This window comes from Symphalangus syndactylus, chromosome 4 (assembly GCF_028878055.3).
Source record: "Symphalangus syndactylus isolate Jambi chromosome 4, NHGRI_mSymSyn1-v2.1_pri, whole genome shotgun sequence".
In the NCBI taxonomy this organism is placed as follows: Eukaryota; Metazoa; Chordata; class Mammalia; order Primates; family Hylobatidae; genus Symphalangus; species Symphalangus syndactylus.
Genome location: NC_072426.2, coordinates 89,797,067 through 89,812,027, shown reverse-complemented (window position 1 = coordinate 89,812,027; position 14,961 = coordinate 89,797,067). Strand labels below are relative to the sequence as shown.

The 14,961-nt window shown below is 38.8% G+C and overlaps 1 protein-coding gene across 4 annotated transcripts; it reads left to right on the top strand.

The window, feature by feature from the left end:
- The first annotated feature begins 870 nt into the window (after window positions 1-870).
- GHITM (growth hormone inducible transmembrane protein) lies at window positions 871-14,849 on the top strand. Of its 4 annotated transcripts, none has more exons than XM_055275499.2 (10): window positions 899-1,046; window positions 2,130-2,253; window positions 2,811-2,978; window positions 3,997-4,096; window positions 5,341-5,452; window positions 6,204-6,345; window positions 10,412-10,520; window positions 11,743-11,931; window positions 12,400-12,571; window positions 13,940-14,849. In XM_055275499.2, exons 3-10 carry the CDS (start codon window positions 2,850-2,852, stop codon window positions 14,022-14,024), a joined length of 1,038 nt encoding a protein of 345 aa, XP_055131474.1. In that variant the 5' UTR covers window positions 899-1,046; window positions 2,130-2,253; window positions 2,811-2,849; the 3' UTR covers window positions 14,025-14,849. The 4 variants fall into 4 exon arrangements, with proteins under 4 accessions (XP_055131473.1, XP_055131474.1, XP_063494215.1 ...); XM_063638145.1 differs by having other exon boundaries at window positions 905-1,119; XM_055275498.2 differs by lacking the exon at window positions 2,130-2,253 and having other exon boundaries at window positions 871-1,046.
- Window positions 14,850-14,961: the final 112 nt, after the last annotated feature.

Sequence of the window (14,961 nt, the reverse complement as noted above, 5' to 3'; positions counted from 1 at the left end):
TTCTCCTGCCTTAGCTTCCCAAGTAGCTGAGATTACAGGCACCAATCATGCCTGGCAAATTTTTGTATTTTCAGTAGAGACAGGGTTTCACCATGTTGGCCAGGCTGGTCTCGAACTCCTAACCTCAAGTGATCCACCCGCCGCGGCCTCCCAAAGTACTGGGATTACAGGCTTGAGCCACCACGCCCGGCTGATTCATTTGTATATATTTCTAGAACAGAGCTGGGTGCAAAGTTGAGCATTCAGTAAATATTTGTTGAAACAGACGGAGAGTGAAAAATAAAGTAACTCCCTCGCGTATTCCACAACTAGCTCTTCACCTATCAAATTACGCGCAATGGAAACATCTTAGTCCTCACAGCAACCCTGGGTGCGAGGCAGAGGCGGCTGTTATCAGGCCTATTACACGGGTTTAGGGTGAAACTTGAAAATGTGCGCGGGAAAGTCACAAAACAATGAAAAAACCATCTAGAAAAAAATCTTTCCTGGATTTCACCATCTAACCTTTGGCGTGAGACCCCAGAAACCGGATGACTTGGCTCAGAAGCAGCCACATTTGTAAAGATATTTATCTCACAATAAATTAAGGGACAAAAAGGCCGTCAAAAAGAAAGGAACGGAATAAACGGAATAATTTTTAACTCTAACATTACTTTCTCTCCATTTTTACATAATTCTTATATCTGCGGCGAGTGAAACGACTAAAACAAAAGCAAAACAGACCTCCACTGCCCAGAACAAAGATAGCCGAGACAACTCCCATGCCCACACGCAAAATGGACGCTGACTATGACGTTCCCTGCAACAATCCTCAACTGGCCCCGCCCCACCAATTCGGAACCCCGCCTCCGCAACCCGGAACCCCGCCTCCCCCAGTGTGCGCGCTTTTCCGACAGAGGCCTGCCGGTGATTGGCTGCTCCTACTATTTACCTCCTCTCGATGTTGCGTCATGCAGTGCGCCGGAGGAACTGTGCTCTTTCAGGCCGTAAGGAGCGTGCTGGGGCCGGGAAGGGAAACTGCGCGGCGAAGGTGACCGGGGACCGAGGTACTGCTCCGGCTGGCCGGCGGGCGCCCGGGATCCCCGGTGGTCCTGTCAGCCGCCCTCACGGGACCGCTAGGTGCGGGGGGGAAGGGCTGGAAGCAGCGGTGCTGCTGGCTGCGGCAGGGCCGGCCTGCGCGTTGGGGTCGCAGTCCTGTGGGTGACCTGGTGGAGAGGGCGGCGGCCACAAGGCCCTGGTCAGGCGGGCAAGGGCTCACTGTAGCTGTGCTTCTGTCCTCGGGCAACAAGGTGCTGAGTCATCCTTGCGGCGAGGCCGTACAGCCGCTGCGCTGGTAGCGGCACCTGGGGCAGGGGCAGAGGTGTTGTGGGTTGACAGGGAGGTTTGCTGCCGGGTTGTCATCCGAATCTAGCGGGCTGGGTGAACTTTCTCGGGGACCAGGTACCCAAACTCATCAATGCTCACGGAGGCATAAGCTCTTGGATTAGGGTCGGTAGTATTTTCCCTATTTTATAGCAGCGACATCTGAGTCTTAGAGACCCACACTCCTCACAAGGTCACTTCTAACGTGTCAGAAGTGGGATTCCCATTCTGGGCTGTTACGCCACATGGAGGTCACTCTGAGCTGGACCTCTGCGGCCCCACCCAGTGGACTGAGTACTGAGGAAGATACAGGACAGCCATAGGTTGAGATGATGTAATGGCACGAAAGTTCTAAAAGCTCTGGATGTTTTCCCAAAGGCCAGCTGCCGAATATTAAGACCCTTAATAGTGCAGTTACAGAGCTCGGAGGACGCTCGGGTATCTTAAAGCAATAGTTCTTAGTTTTTGGAGTGTTCTTTAAAACACATATTCTTGGTCCTATTCCTAGAGGTAGAATCATTAGGAGCAAAGAAAGACCCAGGAGCCTACATTTTAAGATGCATCCGGGGCACTTTCAAGCAGTTAGTCTAAGGGTCAACGCTGTAGTCTGAACACGGAATCATTATGTTACAGATGAGGAAATGGACCCAGAAGGATATCACTTGCCTAAAATTCACTACAAATCATTGGCAGAGATGGGTTGGTAGCCCCAGTTGGTTTACACTTGTCATTTCATTCTGATCTATCTCATAGTCACCTCACCTTAGCATTACAGAAACACGATCTGCTGACTTCTGGTTGACCACTCATCTTGTATAATGTGACCTGGAGCTAAGATAATCCAGTTTTCAGCATGCTTTTCTTTTGAAGACACCATTGAGGGAGTCTAATGTAAGGGAAACCTGGTTGGTAACCGAGTTTACTTTGAAAGACTAAATGTCCTTTACGCATTATAGTAGAACATATAGAATAGGTTAACTTAGAATATTTTTATATCTTATGTTGAAGGAAAGTAATATTTGGTATGATTAGCTGAAATTCATATAGTTGGCTTCTTTTAATATCTTTTAGCTTTGTAATGCAGTATAACCTTCATGTCTTCTTTGGATGACACTATTCTTCTGCCCAGAAGTTATGTAGATTCTTTTAAATTTTCCCGCTGGATGCGGGTGTAAATCTTAAGCCAAAACTACATTTGTAAAAGCCATCACAGACCCTGTAATCACGTCCAGTGGATGCTGGTATAAATCTTAAGCCAAAACTACATTTGTAAAAGCCATGACAGACCCTGTAATCCCATCCATAAAGGTCCCTTTATTTCCTTTTCTACTAAAAGACAGTTTGTTCCTTCTTGACTCTGACTCTCGTATGTCCTTCTCTTGATTGGTTAGTGGGTTGTTTTGTTTATGTTTTTTTGGTTGTTTTTGCCTTTTTTTTTTTTTTACTAGCATTTCAGATCTGCTTGGTAGACCTGGTGCACCACCACCATGTTGGCTGCAAGGCTTGTGTGTCTCCGGACACTACCTTCTAGGGTATTCCACCCAGCTTTCACCAAGGCCTCCCCTGTTGTGAAGAATTCCGTCACGAAGAATCAATGGCTGTTAACACCCAGCAGGGTAAAGATAATCTAAATGTTTTTATATTGCTTCTTTTTCCATTTGTGCCCTTCGTTTTTGGCAGAGTATGCTGCTCTGCCTTTAGTGTGTTATATGTCAATTAGCCCTGATAATATCCCCAGTCAGCTCTTTCTCCCCATTAGTTTGTATTATTCTGGTCCCTCCTTATCCTATATGAAATAGAAAATGAGTTTCTGTAACTTTGCCTTTGCTTACAGCTTCTGGAGTTTCTCATTTAGAAAATTTAGAGTACATTGTGAGGGATTGAGAGTTATGTGGTGTAACAGAGATCCTGGGTCACATAGTCAGAAGTTTAAGAACCCAGGGATATTACCAGTTGGCCAATAGCTTATTAATAAATTGTTATCTCTTATTTAGAGATTGATAATATCTGTCAGGTTAGAAAGAAACCCATCTTTATAATAGATTTATCTTCTAGCTTTCATATTATAAAGTTTGAAGTGTGAGATAATGAGGACAATATACAGAAGCTAGAAGGAGACTTTTTCCCTTTTAAATTAACTGTTCCACTGTTGAAAAAGAGCCAAAATGGAAGTAGTAGTCTTCCCTCTTCTTGGCTTCATGTTAAGGAAAGATGCCTTTCTTGAGTCCATATCCCAGATGACGAAATATAGCTAATAATGCTTATAGAATGCATATCTTTAAAATGCTAATAGATTCTCATCTTGATATTTGGTTAGGATTTAAAATATAACAATTCTAGGTATGTAAATCTATAGTTTGTAAAAGAAACAATTTTTCTGAAATTGAAACTAAGAAGAATATAATGAATTACTAGCTTCCAAAGGTGGAGCACAGGTAAGGTCTACATTTATTTATTTATTTTTACATTTAGTCTTTTAAGTTGGCTAATAAATTTCCATAGTGAAGTTACATATATAGAAAGTACCAAGTTTCTTTAACTAGAGTTTTCTAGTGTAAAGAGATCTTGCATTTTATTTTATTAACGTTCTATTTTCATGTGGGTGGTGCGTGTCTTTGTTTGCATGTGTGTCAGGAGTATGCCACCAAAACAAGAATTGGGATCCGGCGTGGGAGAACTGGCCAAGAACTCAAAGAGGCAGCACTGGAACCATCGATGGAAAAAATATTTAAAAGTAGGTGGCTATATTTAGTTTTTAAGCTAGAATCTATGGATATGTTTTAAGAGGTCCATGAACAACTTCCTAAAAATATATGTGTATTTGTGCATTTTCTGGGAAGACCACATTATTATTCTGAGATCTGACGACCCAGAAAAGATTGGTACTTTGCACTGGATTCAGTGGTTATCAGTCATATTTCTTCCAGTGGAAATTTTACTTTCCCTTTTTTTAAAGAAAAGGATTATTAATATGCCACGGTCCAAAAGGTATAGTCTGTTGAGAAAGTTCATTTTAAATGTGTAGAATTCTCATTCAAGCATATAATATTTGTGTATGTTTCCGATTAAGAATGAATCACCAACACATAGATGTTAATAAAAGCCTAGCTGTCCAAGAAGAGTCCTTTAACTCACTGCTCACATAGGGCCTCAGGAGGGCAGTACTTTAATATATTGCCAGTTTGGTTCAGTTTGGATATCAGCTTTGCAAGTTCAGAAACTGGACTGTTAATCATCCTAAAGCTATTCAAAGAATACCACTGCTCCTTAATAATCTTGCAAAATGTCTTTACAGTGGGAGAGAGCCCTAATCAGTATCCTTCAGTTCATTTCTTTCTGATTTGACTGTAGAAACCAAATCATGCAAATTATGTAGTGACAGCCTAGTAATATTCTTAGTAAATGAATTAGACCAAAAGAATAAGATGCCCTTTATGAATACCTCTATTGACTTAGAGCTGATAAGTTAGTTGTCTCTCAGTACCCTAGAACAGGAGCCTCCCCTCACTTGATTCTGCTGCATAAACACTGATTATATTTTCTTTCTCTTTTCTCTCGATTTCCACGTAAAGCATCGTGTTAACACCATGCAGTGTGGTATGACTGTTAACATTTCCTTCTCATTTTTTACTTTCCATGAATGTCATGTGAATATACTTCAACCTCTTATTAGTAAAATAATATGTATCACAGAAGTAGCTCCACATCTACAGATATACTGCCCCCCTCAAATATTGTTGGAGTGAGGTTGAAGATTCACCAAACCTGATCCTTTCTTTTTTGTACTGATTTTTACACCTTTGTTTCAGGAGTGTTTTTTCTACTGGTTACCTAACATTGAGGCAATTTCTGTACCCCATATGTGCTGATTATGGCTGTTATTAAATATGGTACATGATTTGATTCCCTTCATAAATATTTTAAAGGCTTCGTCCAGACGTGCCAGTACTAACCTGCATTTCCTTCTGTGTTCTGCAGTTGATCAGATGGGAAGATGGTTTGTTGCTGGAGGGGCTGCTGTTGGTCTTGGAGCGTTGTGTTACTATGGCTTGGGACTGTCTAATGAGATTGGAGCTATTGAAAAGGCTGTGTAAGTAAATTGTTTTAAGTAAATTGTTCCTAAGCAACTCCAGCCTTAAAACAAAAATTCCAATTTTCTTCTTATTCCTATCTTTAGTCACTTTGGAATGTTTTGTGTCTAGTCTTTGTGTATACACACAAATAGAGAATCTCTTCTTCTTTGACCTTTGTTTATTCAAATCTAAATAAAAATCTTTTAGCAAGGTTATATGTGTTTAAGCAAGGAGAAAATTTTTTTTTTTTTTTTTTTTTTTTTGAGAGAGAGAGTCTTGCTTTGTTGCCCAGGCTGGGGTGCAATGGCACAATCTTGGCTCACTTCAACCTCCACCTCCTGGGTTCAGGCAATTCTTCTGCCTCAGGCTCTTGAGTAGGTGGGACTACAGGCACCCGCCACCATGCCCGGCTATTTTTTGTATTTTTCGTAGAGACAGGGTTTCACCATGTTGGCCAGGCTGATCTCGATTTCCTGACCTCAGGTGATCCACTCACCTCAGCCTCCCAAAGTGCTGGGATTACAGGCGTGAGCCACCGCGCCTAGCCAAAAATATGTTGTTTTTTATATGTGCTTGTATGTTTTATCTCATTTAGTCCTTACAGTAACTCCCAAGTATGTATAATTATCGTAATTATTTCTGTGATAAATGAAGTGAATCACATTTAAAGTGTAAAATGATTTATCCCGAGGTCGCCCAGCTAGTATATGACTCAACCAGAAATCAAATCTGTAATTTCATAAATTAATCATGTCATGTTTCTTACAGAATTTGGCCTCAGTATGTCAAGGATAGAATTCATTCCACCTATATGTACTTAGCAGGGAGTATTGGTTTAACAGCTTTGTCTGCCATAGCAATCAGCAGAACACCTGTTCTCATGAACTTCATGATGAGAGGCTCTTGGGTGGTAAGTCAGCTGTTTTTGTTTTCCTTTTTTATCTAAAGATCAAAAGATTAGATAAAATATATTGGAGGGAAGGGGTATTAAATGGAAAGAATACTGTATTGAACAAGTTTTTGTTCAAATAATGTATGAATTATAGATTGAGCATCCCTAATTTAAAATCCAGAAATGCTCCAAAATCCAAAACGTTTGTAGTGTCAACATGATGCTCAAAGAAAATTGTAGCATTTCACATTTTGGGTTTTTGGATTAGGGATCCTGAACCCTAACAACAATGAAGTGTAATGATAAATAGTCCGAAATCTGAAGTCTGAAACACTTCTGGTCCTAAGCATTTCTGATGAGGGATACTTAACCTGTATTAGTGCAGCTGAAATGAAGTAGGAAGTTCATTCTAGGTAGGTCAGCTATTGTTCTTTATTAAACATGTATTCGAATAATACCAGAGGAGTTAGAAATCAAACTTACAGGGACAACATTCTTGTCTAGCAGCAGATATCAAACAGCCTCTAATTTGTAGCAGTTTACTAAAAAAATAAAGCAGATGCTGAATCATCTTAGAAGTCAGAGGGAAATGCCTATCACAAAAGCCTAGCCGTTTTATGCAGTTAAGAGTAGAATAGGGCTGCTACTATTATTCCTAAGATTCTTGACCTTATAGAAGATTTTATATTTAATGAGTTTCTCTGGAGCCCTTGTTATTTTGCTAGATATGAGAATTTGAATATGTGTGCCCTATTCTCCTGCTATTTGGTAGAAGAGATGAACCGGAATAAGTGGCACAGATACGCAATAAGAAAGTGCAAAGTCACTTGAGAGTTTCTGTCTTGGACTCTTAGGCAAGGTCCGTGAAGGAGACATTTATTTCATCAGGGTTGTTGAAGGCTAACATGTTTCATTTATTTTAGAAGTAGACAAGAGGGCCAGGTGCAGTGGCTCGCACCTGTAATCTCAGCATTTTGGGAGGCTGAGGCAGGAAGATTGCTTGAGCCCAGGAATTTGAGACCAACCTAAGCAACATAGTGAGACACTGTCTGTAATTTTTAAATAAATAGAAAATTTTAAAAATTAAAAAAATTTTTAAGTAGACAAGGGCAGTTCCATTTTACCAAACAGTTTAAGCAAAGAGGAGGTAGGAAAACCTAATTTTAGAGGTGACTTACAATCCTATTAGAGGGAAATTCAAGTGTTTGAGGTCTGGAGGGTAAAGAAGACATGGTTAGAAAAGGATACGATTGTCAAGCTGAGGAGAGAACCTAAGCAGTCGGAGGCCATTGGAGATACTGGAACAACAAAAGTGTGATTTATATTTGAGTTTTTAGAACCAATGTGGAAGAGACATGGAGCAGGTGTACCAGCTGTGTGCCTTTGTAAGATCTGAAATGAGGGATGATAAGAACCTGAACTAGAGCAGTGTGTGAGATTGGAGGGGAAGGAGAGTTCATGTAACACTGATTCCCCACATAGGGACCAAAATCCATAATATTTTCACTGTGTTATACTTTACTAAACGATAACCATTTACAGTAGCATAGCCATTTGGACATTTATATATTCTTAGGATCATGCTTTTCACATAGGTGTCATGAATCTCCCGGCCCAGAGGTTCACAAAGGCACAGAATGTTCTCACTGGGGATGTCAGTTTTAATCAAAAGCAAATAATTTAAAACAATACTTTTGTAATAAACATGGCAATATTTACCTAAAATTTTAGGCCCTAAAATGAGGCTTCAAAGAAGTTTTGTGTTTGGGCCATATCCTCAGTCCCTTCTGGGCAAAAGATTACCTTCTTCCACTGTTAGTAATACAGAAAATACTCAGGAAAGTCAAAGACAAGTGCTACAGAGATGAAGATGTAACCTTTTTGGGTGTGACAGACATATATATACAAACACACACATAGACACACAGATAATGTCAAAGTTTGTCCCAAGTGCCTCTGAGGAGAGATTATCTGATCTTGCTCCTGGGCAGCCAGGGTACCTACTAGAAAAAGCTTTTGAGATGAGGAGACAATACCTCAGTAAGTCGACCAGATACGGAAGGAGGTATTCTTAGGCATGATGGATTGAATTAAGGAGGCCTGAAACTTTGGGGCATGTTGGCAGCCGTGCCAGTTCGGTATGATTGGAATGCAGAGTTTGGAGTGAGACTGGATCATAAAAGATCTTAAAAAAATGTAATTGCAGTAAATATCCCAAAAGTGCTGTCCACAGAGGATGTGTGAAATAGTTTGTAGGTAGTAATTATTTCTCATTAGAAAATGGTGGAGTGGAGCTTGATATGCTTTTCTTTTTAATGTTTTTTAAAAATAGAGACTAGGTCTGTATATTTGCCTAGGCTTGGCTTGAATTGCCGGGCTCAAGTGATCCTCTCACCTCAGCCTCCCAAGTAACTGACGTTACAGGCGCACACCACTGCACCCAGTTCAGTATGCTTTTTCGTGTTAAGGTTTTCCCATTCTTGGCAAAACCAGCTGTTTTGTTTACCTGTATTTTATATTAGAAGTTGAATATTTTGATGTTCATGGATGAGACAGATAGTACAGATGAGTGAGGAGGCCTGGTGTGTCACACAGGAGATTGTTGACATATAGAGGTTACTGACATGTAGAGTAGCCTTCTCAACTAAAACCATTCACCATGTTCTTTTTTTTTTACATAGTTTGCCAAACAAAACATCTGTGGCCTGATTCCAAGGGCTACAAGTTTGCAATCTCTGATTTAAATTTCTTGGAGATTAGCACTGTCTTTTTTCCATTACATATTTTTTTTTTTTTTTTTTTTTTTTTTTTTTTTTTTTTTTTTTTTTTTTTTTGAGACGGAGTCTCGCTGTCGCCCAGGCTGGAGTGCAGTGGCGCCATCTCGGCTCACTGCCGGCTCCGCCCCACGGGTTCACGCCATTCTCCTGCCTCAGTCTCCCGAGTAGCTGGGACTACAGGCGCCCGCCACCTCGCCCAGCTAATTTTTTGTATTTTTAGTAGAGACGGGGTTTCACCGTGTTAGCCAGGATGGTCTCGATCTCCTGACCTCGTGATCCGCCCGCCTCGGCCTCCCAAAGTGCTGGGATTACAGGCGTGAGCCACCGCGCCCGGCCTCCATTACATATTAATACATTTCTTCTTGTCATACACAAGGAATATTTAAATATAACACTGGAAATCTAAGATAGGCAAAGAAAAGGAATGAGGACCAAATTAGCCATAAACCTGTAGGGTAGAAGTGTAGAATCTTATTTCTCATTTTTCTTTTCCATGTGCTGTGATATCTACTTTCTATTTTTCAAGTCTTCATTTAGCAAATATGGATTTCAAAGTGATGTGCTATATATATATTTTTTTAATTACTAATTTGTAAGCATGACTGATTTTAAAGAAAATTTTATTTGTGCTATACAAAAATATATTTTTTAATTAAGAGTTAATTATCTTGGGATCCCTAAAGGGTTTTTGTTTCACCTCTGTCCAACAAGAATAAAATTGTTGAAAGATGTGTTGCCAGTCCAAGCTTAAGACATGCATTTGAAGCTGTCTGCAAAACCTTATATATGGCAGTAGGGGGCACTCATGCTAACTTAGCCAAAACTCTGAAATAAACCCAGAGCTTTTAATGTGCCAGAAAAATTAAAGCTTTGATTTTTTTTTTTTTTTTTTTTGAGATGGAGTCTCGCTCTGTCACCCAGGCTAGAGTGCAGTGGCACGATCTTGGCTCATTGCAACCTCCACCTCCCGGGTTCAAGTGATTTTCCTGCCTCACTCAGCCTCCCAAGTAGCTGGGACTACAGGCACGCACTCCACTGCGCCTGGCTAATTTTTGTATTTTTAGTAGAGACAGGGTTTCACCAGTTGGCCAGGCTGGAACTACCTCAGGTGATCCACCTACCCCAGCCTCCCAAAGTGCTGGGATTGCAGGCGTGAGCCACTACGCCTGGCCTTAAGCTTTGATTTTATTATCTTTTATATTTTTACAACTAGTTTATTAGAAGTAACTAATTGTACTTCAAACCTGTGGGTTTCTGCTTTGTTTTCATATAAGGATCAGTTTTTCTTAATAGTACTTGTCTTTCAGACAATTGGTGTGACCTTTGCAGCCATGATTGGAGCTGGAATGCTGGTACGATCAATACCATATGACCAGAGCCCAGGCCCAAAGCATCTTGCCTGGTTGCTACATTCTGGTATGCTCTGTTTTAAATTGTTATGAAACAACCTTGACTACTACCTTTTTTGGGTGGCTCTTCACAGTTGTAAATGACCTACACGGAATTTAAACCTCATGTTTAGAAAACACAATTTTCTTCAGTCATTACTGGCTGCATTATTGCCAGACCTTTGCTTTGAAAAATTGATTTTGCTACTAAGACCATGGACATCTTCAATACGAAACTTGTGTCTTCTGACAGTCTAGTATATGCAGAGATTTGCTTTTGTGTATTTTGTTCAATACCAGGAGGGTTTTATATCTAGTACGCATCATTTGAGAGTTGTTTTTGTCGGGTATATTTAGAAAAAAACTGAGGATAGAGAAAGTTGTGCTAAAAATGTTGCTGCGAAATACAGAAAACTGAGAGGAGTCCTAATAGAAGTGTTCTGTGTAGAAATTTCACCCACTGTTTTGCCTAGAGCAAAAAGTATTTTTAAATTATTCATCATCATGAGATAGTATACCTTATTAACCATATAACTTGATCTAGAAATGTTACTCTTTAAACTAGTATTGAAAATTCAGTATAAAGATAGCTTTGTGCCTAGTCTATGAGGTAAACTACATTCAAGAAAAAGGTAACTTATTCTGCTTAGCACTGAAATAATGCATTATCTAATATTTTTTTCAATTAAGGAGTTCCATTTACCTTTGTTAAATTATTGGTAAGTTTTTTACTGTAATTTTTATGAAATTGTTTATAAATATCTGACAACTAAAATTATTTATAAGCTGTTAGCAATCCTTACTACGTGAAGAAACAGCAGTGTCTGTCTTAGAAGTTGCCACATTTCAAGTTTATCATCATATGCTTTTCCCTTTTGACAGCAGTAGGTTTGACCTTGAGTTATTTGTTTTAAGCTTGTTTATCTCAACTATTATATGAATTTTGTAGAAACTAGTGGTAAGCTCAGATTCAAATAGCTACATGGAATTTGATAGTTACTAAATAAGTAGATTGGTGTTTGCTTGTGAGTGTGATTGATTAGGAATAGTGTTAATGTTGTGATACAGAATTTGAGTAGTCACCAGTTTGGGTTATAGAATTTGGTGGGGGTAGTATTATCTAAAGGCAGAACTTTTTGAATCATAGTGCTTAAACAGTAGGGTATAATATAAAATGGCATGGTAGAAGTGATATTTTCCTTTTGCTTGTTATTTAGTAAATACTTAATGAGCACTTGCTCTTTCTCCAGGTGTGATGGGTGCAGTGGTGGCTCCTCTGACAATATTAGGGGGTCCTCTTCTCATCAGAGCTGCATGGTACACAGCTGGCATTGTGGGAGGCCTCTCCACCGTGGCCATGTGTGCGCCCAGTGAAAAGTTTCTGAACATGGGTGCGCCCCTGGGAGTGGGCCTGGGTCTCGTTTTTGTGTCCTCACTGGGTAAGCTGCTGTATTTTAACACTTAATTCTTGGTGCATAGTTTCCTGTAACCTGAAATACTCCAATATCCTAATTGATTGAGTAATTTATTTTAAAAGTTTTTTTAAAGATTGATGCTAATTTGACTGGATTTTACTACCTGGTATCATATAAAAATCATGGCAACATGATCAACCATTATTACTGGCTTTACCAAACACATGTAAAATGGGAAAGTTGGTCTGGAGAACATGAATATTGCTCCCATGCAAGAACCTTCCTGTGAAATGGGCAGGTGGCTCATTGGAGAAATGAGTATCATGAGTTTTGAACTAATGTAAATGAGATTAGACAGTACGTATACCCAGATGTCATCTTACCTACAGAGTATACCAAGGAGATTTTTTTTAAGTAATATAAATCATAAACTCAGTTATCGGAAATCCTTTTTTAAAAAAAATCTTAATTGTTTTCACATTTTGATTTCAGGATCTATGTTTCTTCCACCTACTACTGTGGCTGGTGCCACTCTTTACTCAGTGGCAATGTACGGTGGATTAGTTCTTTTCAGCATGTTCCTTCTGTATGATACCCAGAAAGTAATCAAGCGTGCAGAAGTATCACCAATGTATGGAGTTCAGAAATATGATCCCATTAACTCGTAAGTAATGCTTTTTACTTAACACTGTGACTCTGTCACATAAGGATGCTTGTGTGTATTTGACCTGTTTTTTATGGCTGCATTAGTTTTCTAGGGATACTGTTAACGAAGTATCACAAACTGGGTGGCTTAAAACAAAACTTGATTCTCTTGTAGTTCTGGAGGCCAGAAATCTAAAATCAAGGTGTTAGCAGAGTTGTACTTCTGAGGGCCGTGAGGGAAAATCTGTTCCCTGCCTCTCAGCTTCTTGTTACTGCTGGCAGTCCTTGACATTCCTTGGCTTGTAAATGGATCATTCCAGTCTCTGTCTCCATCATCACATGGTGCTCTTCCTGTGTACCAGGGCTTAGGATTTCATCATATTTTGTTGGGGGGCGGAGGAGGGTCACAGTTTAAACCACACCAAGGGCTTTGGCAGATTTCCTGTTTTACTTCTGTTGTAGTTTGGTCTGTTCTTTCTTTAGTAAACTGTCCAAAAAACCTCTTGATTATATCGCAACTTAGTGTAATACTTAGGTATTCATTCCATTATCAGAATATTTTGTCTATTTTTGTGAGCCAGCTTCAAGGTGCAATAAATAATGTGCTCTTATTGGTCAGTTAATTTTTTGATAGTATATTTTGCAGACTTTAAAACTGAAGAAATGTATTAATCAAGTATTATTTATTGGAAAATGTGTATAATTGACTTGGAATTTTTAATAGAAAAGTCTATTTTATACTTCTAGAAATTAGAAACTATTCAGTATAAAGATTCTAGTTTCAGAGATACACAACTTTAGTTGGCATAAAGTGTTATTATGTTTTTTTCTTTTGTCTTGGAGTCTACCAAAGTAGGTTATTTTATTTAAACAATTTTCTTGAGTTTCATTGTGTCTGTCACATTCTTTTTAAGTAATTTGATTTTATCTAAAAATAAAACAATGTAATGGCTTGGGGGAAGAAAAAGTTGCTGTAAAGCTTACAGATTTGTAGACGTTTTCTTTAGAGGGGTGAAGTGGGTCTTTTATATTAAAAAATGCTATACTTGTGTCTAACAGGTTTTAATAAAGGTGTTTCTTTGGTCTTGTTTTGATTATTTAATTGTCTGCCACCTAGTTTTCTTTGCAAGTTGATATATGCAGTGTCAGAGAATAAAATAATGATATTTTTAAACTGCTCTTTAACATTTAAAAGATGAGTCTGCCAAAAGGAAGACCTCAACTATTTTCTAGTCTAGGACTTCATTAGTTGGCAGTTAAACATCTTATTTTTAATTTCCATTTTATGTCACTAAGACAAATAGTATTTTTCTTCTTTTCTACATTAAGAATTCAACATCGCTATTAGAATTGCATCATATGTAATGGGCATAATTTTCTTTTCTAGGATGCTGAGTATCTACATGGATACATTAAATATATTTATGCGAGTTGCAACTATGCTGGCAACTGGAGGCAACAGAAAGAAATGAAGTGACTCAGCTCTGGCTTCTCTGCTACATCAAACATCTTGCTTGTTTAATGGGGCAGATATGCATTAAATAGTGTACAAGCAGCTTTCGTTGAAGTTTAGAAGATAAGAAACATGTCATCATGTTTAAATGTTCCAGTAATGTGATGCCTCAGGTCTGCCTTTTTATCTGGAGAATAAATGCAGTAATCCTCTCCCAAATAAGCACACACATTTTCAGTTCTCATGTTTGAGTGATTTTAAAATGTTTTAGTGAATGTGAAAACTAAAGTTTGTGTCATGAGAATGTAAGTGCTTTTTCTACTTTAAAATTTAGTAGACTTGCTGAGTAAGTAAAATTTAGCAAACCTGTGTTTGCATATTTTTTTAGAGTGCAGAATATTGTAATTAATGCATAAGTGATTTGGAGCTTTGGTAAAGGGACCAGAGAGAAGGAGTCACCTGCAGTCTTTTGTTTTTTTAAATACTTAGGACTTAGCACTTGTGTGATTGATTAGTGAGGAGCCAGTAAGAAACATCTGGGTATTTGGAAACAAGTAATCATTGTTACATTAATCTGCTGAACTTAACAAAACTGTTCATCCTGAAACAGACACAGGTGATGCATTCTCCTGCTGTTGCTTCTCAGTGCTCTTTCCAATATAGATGTGGTCATGTTTGACTTGTACAGAATGTTAATCATACAGAGAATCCTTGATGGAATTATGTATGTGTGTTTTACTTTTGAATGTTACAAAAGGAAATAACTTTAAAACTATTCTCAAGAGAAAATATTCAAAGCATGAAATATGTTGCTTTTTCCAGAATACAAACAGTATACTCATGATTGCTAGGTGTTTTTTTATTTTTGCATATTTATTGAACTGTCTAATTGAACACAGCTTGCTCTTGTCACCTCTTCAAGCTTTCAAGCCTTTATAGAAAAGCCTCTTTGTGGC